The following is an 11,799-nucleotide window of genomic DNA, read 5'->3' on the forward strand; positions in this document are numbered from 1 at the left end:
TTTTTTTTTTTTTTCGGTGCTACACGTGATCTTGCTGTTAAGAAAGCTACCTCAGTTTGATCCTCTGTTCGCAGATATGCCACAGGCACGTTCGGAGGCATGCAATGTGTATGTGTATGAAAAATGTGTATGTCTCTTAGGCTTGTTTCTGTGTCTTTGATGGGGCTACAATAACACAGAGGAAGAATGATATTCTGTAGGGCTGGCAGCTCCTCCTCCCATTCAGTCCAAGTCTGTAGCAGATCTGTGGGCAAATGTGGATCATCCCAATCCCATTTTTTGTCCCAAAGGCGCTGTACAATGATCTTGGTGCAAGTGGTATAAGGGGTGAGGTAACCCAATGGGTCGTACTGACTGGCCAGGATTCTGTATATGTTGCGCATGGTAGTCTCACTACTGTCCTTGGCCCGGTATTTGTAGGAGATTGTGTCAGACTGATGTTTCCAGAGGAGCCCCAATGTTGATTCCTGGGTGTCTGTTCAGCCTTGTGAAATCCAGAGTTCTGCACTGTCCGATATGGCATCGTGGGGCAGGTGACTTATCGTTGAAGGGGCATTGCTGGACCACTGTCTCAGCTCGAAGCCTCCTTCTGACAGCAGGTTCCTGATCCTGTCAACAAAACATTTTGCTTCTTCTGTTGAATTGAAACTTTGTAGGTAATTATCTACATAAAAAATGTCAGCACTGAATTGTGGACATCATCTCCAGGCTGGCTATGATCCAGGACGTGTTTCTGGAGGGCAAAGACGGCACAGCAGGGTCTGCAGGTAGTGCCGAAAGGGAGGACTTGCCATTCATACACCTTGGGTTGTTCCTGTACGTGTAGGTCTCTCCAGAGAAAACGCAAGAGTGGTTTGTCTTCTGGGAGCAGTCTAACTTGGTGGAACATCCCCTTGATGTCGCTGCTGACTGCCACTGAATGTTCCCTAAATCAGAGTAACACAGCAAGTAGAGATGGCCCCAAAACTGGTCCTGGGAGCAGAAGCTCATTCAGATTTTGTCCGTGGTACTGGAACGAGCAGTTGAAAACTATCCTGTTTTTCCCGTTGTGCTGCACCATGTGATGCGGGATGTACCAGGAGCAGGAAGGGTCTGTCTCAGCATTCTGTGGCAATTTGCTAACATAGCCTGCTTGTTCAAATTTTGAAATCTCAGCAGCATAAGCAGCTGCTTGCTGTGGATTTTTCACCAGTCTCCTTTCAGTGGCCCTGAGCTGTGATAAGACTGCCTCTTTGGGTGCTCTGAGTTCAGGCATGTTTTTGACACGCAAGAGGGGGGTTGCATATCGCTTGACACCGTCTACCTTGACCCTTACTGTTTTCCTTTCCAGCAGTTCCACTGCCTCTTGGTCCAGTCTGGATCTGATGCAAATCTTTTCGTTGCGCCAGGGCAGTACGTCCATCTGCCATAGTTTCTCCACCTGCTTGTAGAGATCTGACTCTGGGAATGACACTGAAGTGAAGAGACAGTGCTGTTCAGTCATGTCCTTCCGTAAATGTTGGACTGGGCCCTGTAATGTCCACCCAAGACGTGTCTTTATAGCTGCTGGTCCCCCTGGAGGGCCTAGCCTTACTGGTTCCACTGGAGTGATCAGATGGGGTTATCTGATCCAATGAGCAGCACGGGACAGACTGCTTCAAGATTGTGCAGCGGAAGCCCTTTAAGGTGCTGATATCTCTCCTTCAGAGTCTTCACTGGGTGTGAGTGTTCTGCTAAGCTTAACTGTTGAGCATTGAAGGCACCTCTGATGTGATATCGTTTAGCAGGCTGAGTGATTGGGGAGATAGTGATTTGCTGATTATTTCGAAAAGGTAATAAAATATTCCTTTGGAATATAAATCTTTGGAGCTTTGTTTTGATGGCAGTCTTCATGCCAGCAGCTACTTAAAGAATGTTATTTTTGTTTAAAATATTATAATTATGATAGGAAATGATAGTTTAGTTTCGTTTTATTTAAAGTTTGACAAGGCAGGGTATTGCAGCACAAAACCCTGAAATGTGTCAAACATAACACTTACTCAAACAACCTTCTGTACCTGATTTAAAACAATTTCAAAAGCAGTCAAATAAAATAATTCTGATAATAATCATATAATTTATTCTGTGAGGTAATGCAGCACAAATGCACAGAAAAAAATAGACAGCTACTTTACAAGATGACGTTATACTTGTTAGTATCACCAATGTCATAATATGGTTTTGTTTTGGTTTTGTGATTTTCCACATTACACTCATCATCTTGTAAAGTCGCTGTCTGTTTCAGACTGGATGTGAGAGCTGAAGTCTTGGAGAGCTCTGGCAGTGTGTGATCTGGACATAATGAAGGCTGTTCCCGAGTGCCAAGGCCCTGTTTTAATATTCACCTCAGAACCTCACATTTAGCATTGCTTCTTTTCATACATTGTTTTGAATTTTTAAAATGTCTTTTCAATTTGAGTTACATTCATAGAGTAATTACTTCTGTACTTGTTATAACATTTAATGTATTATTTATATAGGCTAACTGGATTTGTTGTTTAAAAAAAATAAAATAAATAATAATAAAGAAAAGTCAATTTTCAGGATAATATTTTAAAGATAATTTTGTGCATTCCAAATAAGCTTTACAGATCTTTAGAAAATGTTTTAACAATGTTTCTCATGTTTTTCAATTATTGCACATACACAATCAAGGTCAGTTACAATAACTTAAGACACTAAAGAGACCTTTCTACTGACTCTGAAAAACACCAGAATAAAGATGCCCAGGGTCTCTGATCACCTGTGTGAACGTGCCTTAGTCCTGCTGCAGGAGACAAGAGGACTGCAGATGAGAACAGAGCAATAAACTGCAATGTCTGTAATGTAAGATGCCTGAGACGGTGCTACAGGGAGACAGAAGGACAGCTGATTGTCCTTTCAGTGCCAAACCACATGCAACCATAAGTCCCCCCAGACATGTTTGAAAACATTAATTGCCTTGGTTGAAGAGTGGAGTAACATCTCACAGCAAGAGCTGCAAATCTGGTGCTGTCCATGAGGATGAGATGCTCTGTAAAGCAGCTGGTGCCACACCAGACTTTCAGATGTTCATCAAACATCTGTGAAATTTGTTCAGTTTATGTCTCAGTTGTTGAATCATTTTGTTTGTACAAATATTTACATGTTAAGAAATTTGCTGGAAAAACAGTTGAAAGTGAAAAACTCAATGTGCACCAATATTGATTGAATAATAATCAAGAAATTAAGGTTGACATCGAATATTCACACCAGTCTAAGCTTATTTTTATTAGGACACAGATACATTTGTAGAGGTTTGCTTCAAGTTGTCAACACTATGCAGTACTGTAGTAATGACAACGAAGGAAGCAGACTAATCAAACTATTCAAAAACTTTCTAAATCCTCAAATAAATAAAAAAGCTAAACAGAAAACACATCAGTGTAAAACAAGGTTATTTGCTGATGTTAATTGCTCTGCTGTATCCTTACATTAACTGTTTATCTGAATGCCTGTCTTGTACTCAATTAGCTCAGACGATTTATCATACTACTATGCATTGTTTTGAACATGTGAACTGTTGACTAACATTGGATATTTTATTACCTTTTTGAAATGATCCATTAAACCGATGCGATTTGAGGAGCGTGTACTACTTTCAGTTTCATTCGCTTGCGCGTTGTCTCAAGGACACGCCCACAATAGGAGGATATCATGAATATTCGCGTAAGCGCCACCCAGTGAAACTGAATATTTCAGGAACCGAATATATTGTAACACCGGTAATAGTTAATGATATGCTAAAGCCTGCCGGCACCTTGTTGTGATTGGTTACAAGGTAGTCTGTGACGTCACAAACACCACCGATTTCAAACCGCGGGTTTTTGTCTGTCTTTGGTTTACTGCGGTTTCAAATATAAAATACTCAGCAATGGTGCTGACTTATGAATTTGCACATGGTTTGTCTTAAAGCATATTAAAAACACTATAGACATATAAACAACAAGTCTTTAATGCATATGTGTCTCTGAGATGGAGTGCAGTTGAATGAAATCCTAAAGTACTGTACTTTAAATTTAGACTTAACTACAGCTTAAATACATTGTAAACGTATATGAATGTGTATATTTTCACAGTTAACATAAGATTAACTAATAGTCGCTAACGATATAAAACTAACATTACATAGTTTAACCATACATATTTTGGTCCAGTGTCCCGTCATCGCCGGCAGTGAAGCATATAAAAACGCCTATTTAAAGTCATAAATCTTTAAAATGCACACACAAACATCAACTGTCAGCTGTCTGTCACACAGCCGCTAGCCATGTAACGGTCTGGGATTGGGATACTTGATGGTTTTGTTGCGCAGACCTGGCAACCCTCCACTCCAAAGCCACACCCCTTTCATGCACTCCGAAGTGCGCAGCCCCTGAACTGGGACACAGCTGTGTGAGCCACACTGACCAAAATTGAGACTGTTCTCTCACCATGAAATGTTACATACACAAATGTTTTCTACTTTTGTAACTGCTTTCTGTACAAGAAAGTCAGTTGAATCTAGCTGAATGCTCTCGTGTATCACACTGAGCTTTATCGATACAGTTTTACCAGCTGTCTCAATCTGTATAAACAAAGGAAGATTAACATTTGTATTTATGTTTACAGTAATACATGCAAACTGAAAAGTTGCTTTCATTTCTCACCACATACTTGTATAAATCATTCTTATGCCACACATTCCATTTTCCTATTGCTCTTCCCCAACAAACTGCATGTGAATTCTCAGTTTACATATTACACATTTCACGAGTTCACACTTACAAAAAATCAGATAGAAAATAGTATGCGTAGTAGTATGCGTATTTGGCGTGCTGTCCGAGGAGAGGGCTCCGAGCTCGGTATTTTGGCCCGAACCTAGATTACTCCCCCCAAAAATTGCAAACCAATGCAGGACAGCAGCCGGAACATTACTGATGACCCCCAAAATTGCCTTGCTTAGGCTGAATGTGCTGCTAGGAGGGTTAGTAAAGGACTGGTAGAGTTATCGTCATATGGATGAAGACATTGGACAGCGTTGAGCTCCTGCGGGAGCCGAGGCGACATTACTGCTGCGGCAGTGGAGGAATTAGCCAGAACTGAGCTCCTGCGGGAGCCGAGGCGACATCACTGCTGCGGCAGTGGAGGAATTAGCCAGAACTGAGCTCCTGCGGGAGCCGAGGTGACGACACTGCTGCGGCAGTGGTGGAATTGGCCTGAAGAACTGAGCTCCTGCGGGAGCCGAGGCGACATCACTGCTGCGGCAGTGGAGAGAACAGCCAGAGGAACTGAGCTCCTGCGGGAGCCGAGGCGACATCACTGCAGCGGCAGTGGAGAGAACAGCCAGAGGCACTGAGCTCCTGCGGGAGCTGAGGCGACATCACTGCTGCTGCAGTGGAGAGAAAAGCCAGAATAACTGAGCTCCTGCGGGAGCCAAGGTGACATCACTGCTGCGGCAATGATAGAAAATTTTCGTTATATTGGAATGATGGTATTGGTTGAGTTGTATATGGTGGCTTGCAGGTATGTGTGAGAGAACGAGCTGGAGCTGAAACTAACCGATAGGTGTTCGTTGGGCTTCTTTAATATGGAAGCGATTAGATCGGATGTAGTTCTTAAGCTTCCAGTGACCAAATGTTTGAATCTGATGCTGGGAGTGGCCTTTTTGGGTGGCTGTAGTTGCTGCTCCTATGCAGAATGGATTGTAGGGTTCTAGGGGAGGCAGCTTGAAGAATGAAGTTGAGAGAGGTGTCAAGGAGAGTTTTTTGCGGGTGGTTTATGGAAATATCAGCTCAGAATAAGGTACCGGGGTTGAGAATGGGTCCACCTCTGGTGACAACAGCTTGAATTTCTAAGAGGATCTGATGTTGTTGGCAACATGGTTTGGTTCCAGGGCTGTAGCATTTGGTGGGATGGGCATCAGTGTAGTAGACAAGGTGAACTGCGTTTGCTTGTGGGACAGAGCAAGGAGGAAGAAAGGCCGGGACCGAGGCCGTTAGCGGAGGCAGCCTCACGCTCGGTCGGCCCCTGGAGCCAGGGGAGGGATGAGGAGGTTAGAAAAGAGGGAAACTGAGAAAGGGAAATTGCGGCATCTGGGCCTGCACCGTTAGCGGAGGCAGCTTCACGCTCGGGTTTGCCCCTGGAGCCTGGGAAGGAACAGGGTGATTAGAAAAGGAAGGAAGGGAAAGTAGGACGTCTAGGCCTGTGCCGATAGCGGAGGCAGCCTCACGCTCGGTCGGCCCCTGGAGCCAGGGGAGGGATGAGGAGGTTAGAAAAGAGGGAAACTGAGAAAGGGAAATTGCGGCATCTGGGCCTGCACCGTTAGCGGAGGCAGCTTCACGCTCGGGTTTGCCCCTGGAGCCTGGGAAGGAACAGGGTGGTTAGAAAAGGAAGGAAGGGAAAGTAGGACGTCTAGGCCTGTGCCGATAGCGGAGGCAGCCTCACGCTAGGGTCCGTAGTTGAACTGTAGACCAAAGATAAAAGAGGTAGGGTGAAAGATGGCGGGATGAAATGGTTGAGACAGCTGAGCTTGCTTCACTAATAGAGGCATCCTCATGTTTGGAGTGAAGGCGTTCACCAAGAGGGGCAGGCATCTTTGGATGGAGTGCGGCGCCGGTGAAAGCCGCAATGTGTGGCTAAGCAGAGGGAGGAAAGTAGGGAATCTGGGGCACGGTCCAGGCTTGCTGCTGCCTGACGCTTGTTTCTAGCACATGAATTGAAGATACAAGAGTGAGGAGATGTAAGATGAAAGAGTGGCCTTGTGGAATTACTCACATCATGAGGTTTAAGTAGCTGATCGAAGATAGTAATTCCTGTTTAGAACAGTTTGGACTGTTTAGGAAGGTGGAAGCGAACAAATATCCTATTGATTCCTTATGCCGTGAGGCCTGGATATTAGCTGTATTCTAGTTAAGGCCCAGAAATTCAATGGACGTGGCTGGACCCATCGTTTTATCTGGGGCGATTGGAAACCTGAGCTCAGCGAAACTGTGCAGGGAAGAGAGAGAAGTTATTAAATTTTGTACATATTCTTATTTTCTCGAAAAAGGCCTGAAATCCTTTAAACCTGCATATATTCACCTCTGACACAATGGTTTGATACTGTAAAAGACAGTACTGTTGAACTGTCATTGTTTGATGTTGAAAGATCATCAAACAGCAAAGTACAATATGATTTAGATGATCCTTTGTTCTTTAACTGTTGCTGGTCTGTCACAAGCACATTTATTTAGTAAAGATCAAAAGAGAATCATTTGTAAAAGACAGAGCTTTTTAAGAATGTGCTTGAATTTATTTTAATTGTGTTCAACAATCACTAAAATTTTACCATGAACACACTGCTTGTATGACTCCAATATTACTCAAATTCCATACTTCCAAACTGAAGTAATAGTTTATTCAGTGGTTATACTTAAACAGAAATACATAAAAGGGAACGGTTATGACTAAGTTTCTAAGCGATTTTGTTGATAAATCGCTGGACAGCGAGGACAATAAGTTCCGCGTTTCAATGATTCTGTATGCATGTAATATTAACGTCATACGTGCATCAGCTGATTGCGTGTTTAAACCACAATCGTGCCGTAATTTAGAACGGCAAACTTTACAGAAAAGTTTAAAACGTGGATTCCCTCGATCAACATTGATACAGATGGCATAACTGTGGAAATTAATTCAGTGACAGAAAACGAGAAGGATTTTAACTGTGCTTTTGCTGGGTTGAGCCGATGGGGTGGAAAGTGTCAGCTGGCTTGGACTGATATCTGCGCTGCGGCGCTGCGGCGCGGCTTTGCTGAAAGGCCTGCTGCGGCGGCCTGATGCTGGAGGAAGGCCCGTTTCTTCACGGGAAGAGGCGAAATTGCCCGAGACTCGAGCTTGGTGCTCGACTGCCTTGTTGTCCATTTCTTTATGGCAGGAAAGATAGACTGGGCAGAACTAGGAAAATACACGGAAGGAAATCACGGATGTTTCGACCGCAGTGACGAAAGTCGGCCTCGGCGTCTTGGCATGCGGGGACCGTTTTGTTTGGGCTGAAGTGCCCCCGAGATGAATCGGCGGCGGTGTAATTGCTCCTAGTAAGGCCAGAGGATTGTGGGAAAGATACCTTGTGGACGAAATTCTTCATCGGACACACAGAGATTAATTTCGGACACGGTGTGAACTTAGGGCGGGTCAGATGCTGTCAAACTGTCGAGGAATATGGGTGAGTCGACCGTGTCTAATATATATGCTTTCACTCATGCTGATTGGTATATGTTGATTACTGATTGCTGACAGCTGGCCGAGATGACGTGATGATTAGTCAGATTATTTGAACGTTGCTCCTCCCGAATTTTGTTAATAAAACATCATTTCTACAAAGATAAATGTACTGTATGCTGTAGCTGCTGTGATTTAGGGTTGTGATATTCCTCCATGTTCTAAAATTGTGTTGGGCAAACTATGCTTTCAAACTTGATTTCAAATTTGAAAAAAAGTGCAGAAAGACAATTCACTAAACATAAGATTTATTTGGTGATAAACACGGAAAACATGAATCAAGCACTAAATTGATCTTTAAGAACTAGTACCCAAGATTTCACCACTACTGACAGCCACTGCATTGACCTCCTTGACCACAGCTGCCACGGTCACGTGACTTGTGATCACCATCGTGCCCGTGGCCACGGTCGCCATCGTCCCCGTGCCCGTCCCCGCGGTCGCCATCGTGCCCGTGCTCGCGGTCGTCCCCGCGGTCGCCATCGTGCCCGTGCTCGCGGTCGTCCCCGCGGTCGCCATCGTGCCCGTGCTCGCGGTCGTCCCCGCGGTCGCCATCGTGCCCGCGGCCGCGGCCGTGCCCGTGCCCGTGCCCATGGCCGCCATCGTGCCCGTGGCCGCGCCCGCGCCCGCCGTCATCCCCGCGGCCGCAAGTTTGACAATTTTCAGCATACACTGGAGGCTCGGGCAGTTCGGCGGCAGGCTTGGGTGGTTCGGCGGCAGGTTTGGGTGGTTCGGCGGGCTTCACTGGAGGCTTGGGAGGTTCGGCGGGCTTGGGCGGTTCGGCAGGCTTCACTGGAGGCTTGGGCGGTTCGGCGGGCTTCACTGGAGGCTTGGGCGGTTCGGCGGGCTTCACTGGAGGCTTGGGCGGTTCAGCAGGCTTTGTGGTTCGGCAGGCTTCACTGGAGGCTTGGGCAGTTCAGCAGGCTTTTGTGGTTCGGCAGGCTTCACTGGAGGCTTGGGCGGTTCGGCGGGCTTCACTGGAGGCTTGGGCGGTTCAACAGGCTTTTGTGGTTCGGCAGGCTTCACTGGAGGCTTGGGCGGTTCGGCGGGCTTTACTGGAGGCTTGGGTGGTTCGGCGGGCTTCACTGGAGGCTTGGGCGGTTCGGCGGCAGGCATCCCTGGAGGGATACAGATGTCAGCTTTAGTCAGTTCACTTAGCAGCATTCAGTATCAGATATACAGCATAAAACTTGCAAAGCATGATTAGAAAGTCTTGCTTACGGCGTGAATTGTAGGCTATAATTATTAAATCATCTTTATTAATTTTGTAAAGCCATCCTGTGCTTGAAACAGTGCTATGGGCTGAATTCAGGTCCAAAGAAAAAAAAAAAAAAAAAAAAAAAGAAAGCAGAGCCAAACACTACATAAATACATATACCTGTACATGGAGCCATACACTGATGTCCACATCCACTACTGCAGCATTTCTCATTGTTCGGACAGTCACTGTCATAAGCACACAAGTCGCCACACTTTACTGCTCCAGAGTTTTTACTTGGACACTCTCCTGGCTTTGCTGTTATACAGACACGTGACAAAAACATGGTCACTGAACACAATGTCTCATTCACAATTTATTAGTCTTGTGTAGGCTACAGCAAAGCAATTTCTCTTTTTTTTTTTTTTTTTTTTTTTATAATTTTGCACCATCCTTCAAAAATCTGTTAACGGACGATCGAAAAAGTGCAAATATATATTTGTCTTCATGTTACAAAAATATATTCAGGAGACATTGTCAGATATGATTGACCATTTCATTAAGTTTTGTAGAAAGCCTCCCTTTAAAATTCCGTTATGTATAAATTAAAGTACAATTTTTATCCAGGTTTCATCAACCAATATAAAGACGCAAATATAGCAGACAAAATCATCATGACATGGAGGCGCCGGCGCGATCACCTTTGTTGCACATGAAAAGGAGCGCCTCAAATGAACCGATACTCAGAAACTCGGGTTTAGTTCAGTGCATCGGTTTCTTTGCAATTATTCATGAAACTTACTAGCAGTCTCTGTGAGCACTTTTTTCCAGAGTTACTTTTGGAAGACCTCGCATCCATCATTAATTGAAACTCACTGAAAACAGGTGGCACGCACACAGGTCCACAGTCAAATCGGCAGCATTTGTGTCCTCCAGAGCAGTCTCTATCAGAAGTACATCCTTTAAGGGATGGCACAACCATCAGCTTCGCCGGACACTGACCGGACACTACAGAAGAGGATTCAAGAGGATCGTTAGGGGAGACCAGCGAGTGCTTTAATTGTTTGCTATTGACAAAGAGTGCGGTTACAACCCACCCCACTACTGGTAAGGTGTGTAAGAGAAGCAGAACGCTGACAGAAGACATGGCCAGTACATATGTTGTTGATAAGTTTACTATTGTAACAAAATGTATCGCACGTGTTGAAAGAAAAACAAAAAGTCATTTTTAAAGGCACTTTTTTTTCGGGCTGTGCATTGAAGCTAAAACATCTCACCTGCGACTGCAGTGTCCGCTGTGCTCCAACATGCAGACAGACACAATAAAACCGCACCCAACGAGCAGTACGCTCGTGCTGTCATCCTCTCGACCTGCGGTCTCACACAGTAAACTCTGCTGGAAGAAGCGTTGAATTAGCAAGTCAGGAGGAGCAGACAGCGAGGCACACAAAACTGCAATAAAAACACGTGCTGCTGAATCCCGCAACATAAATCGCTGTAAAAAGAGTTTTTGAAAACGCGTTTTTAAAGATCCAAGGAGGTCTGGGCAACTCCAACCCTGATGAATCTCACCTGCCTGTAGCTTCTATTAACCTAATATTGAAGAAATTGATTAGCTTGTTCAGGTGAGTTTGATTAGGGTTGGAGGAGCAGAGTGCTGAGTACAATATATTATAATATATTATATATAATATATAATAAAAATTTTGGTTATTGAAATAACCTTTTTGGTTATTTCATGACTTAATAGACAACAGAAGAACTACGACGTTGTATGCTCGTAGTTTCTCCTTTCGATTTATTTATAGTGAGTAGGGGAGCGCGGGTCACAAACTAACGCTGGGTTAGTTGTAACACACATGGTTTAAATACTTCCACACATGCTAGCATGAAGAAACTTAGCGTATTTACTAGTTGCCATATCGACAATATATAAAGAAAAAAATTAAGCCAAAATTCAGAAATCTTTGGGAGATATCACTGAACATTTATTTAACAATAGCAAAAGTATGTATTAAGCTAATTTTTTATCTATATTTTTTGTGTTTATTTAAAATGAGACAAATCTGATATTATTTTAATCTCCAATCTCTTGTTTAGCAGTTTGGGTAGTTCTTTAATTATTCACTAACTAGCAGAAGACACTAACAAGATTTAAAGTCCAGTTGCAGACAGGGTTCGTTGTAACACTGCGTTACAATGTGCCCCGCTATTAGAACTATGATATTCTATACAGTTAAGATACAACTGGCATAATCAACTTTTTATGAATTTATGTTGAGAAACTATGGGAAAAAAAGGTGAATAAAGACTGAGAGGAAGAA

At 44.1% G+C, this 11,799-nt stretch overlaps 1 protein-coding gene across 2 annotated transcripts; it reads right to left on the reverse strand.

The window, feature by feature from the left end:
• Positions 1 to 8,508: 8,508 nt before the first annotated feature.
• LOC125265301 (chitin-binding lectin 1-like) lies at positions 8,509 to 11,024 on the reverse strand. 2 transcript variants are annotated; one of them, XM_048185429.1, is made up of 5 exons: positions 10,753 to 11,024; positions 10,352 to 10,483; positions 9,656 to 9,793; positions 9,388 to 9,395; positions 8,509 to 9,357 (listed from the first exon to the last, which is right to left on the reverse strand). In XM_048185429.1, exons 1-5 carry the CDS (start codon positions 10,835 to 10,837, stop codon positions 9,127 to 9,129), a joined length of 594 nt encoding a protein of 197 aa, XP_048041386.1. In that variant the 5' UTR covers positions 10,838 to 11,024; the 3' UTR covers positions 8,509 to 9,126. The 2 variants fall into 2 exon arrangements, with proteins under 2 accessions (XP_048041386.1, XP_048041385.1); XM_048185428.1 differs by having other exon boundaries at positions 8,509 to 9,395; positions 10,753 to 11,016.
• Between the last annotated feature and the right edge of the window lie 775 nt (positions 11,025 to 11,799).

The sequence above is a fragment of the Megalobrama amblycephala genome, linkage group LG3 (assembly GCF_018812025.1).
Source record: "Megalobrama amblycephala isolate DHTTF-2021 linkage group LG3, ASM1881202v1, whole genome shotgun sequence".
In the NCBI taxonomy this organism is placed as follows: domain Eukaryota; kingdom Metazoa; phylum Chordata; class Actinopteri; order Cypriniformes; family Xenocyprididae; genus Megalobrama; species Megalobrama amblycephala.

What these genes read in the sequence shown, in the direction of transcription:
- LOC125265301 (XM_048185428.1), bottom strand. Translation starts at nt 10,837, where the DNA reads ATGACAGCACGAGCGTACTGCTCGTTGGGTGCGGTTTTATTGTGTCTG. An exon ending in AGCGGACACTGCAGTCGCAG is followed by an intron (nt 10,484 to 10,752) that starts GTGAGATGTTTT and finishes CCTCTTCTGTAG; the next exon opens with TGTCCGGTCAGTGTCCGGCG. An exon ending in GTGCGTGCCACCTGTTTTCA is followed by an intron (nt 9,794 to 10,351) that starts GTGAGTTTCAAT and finishes TCTGTATAACAG; the next exon opens with CAAAGCCAGGAGAGTGTCCA.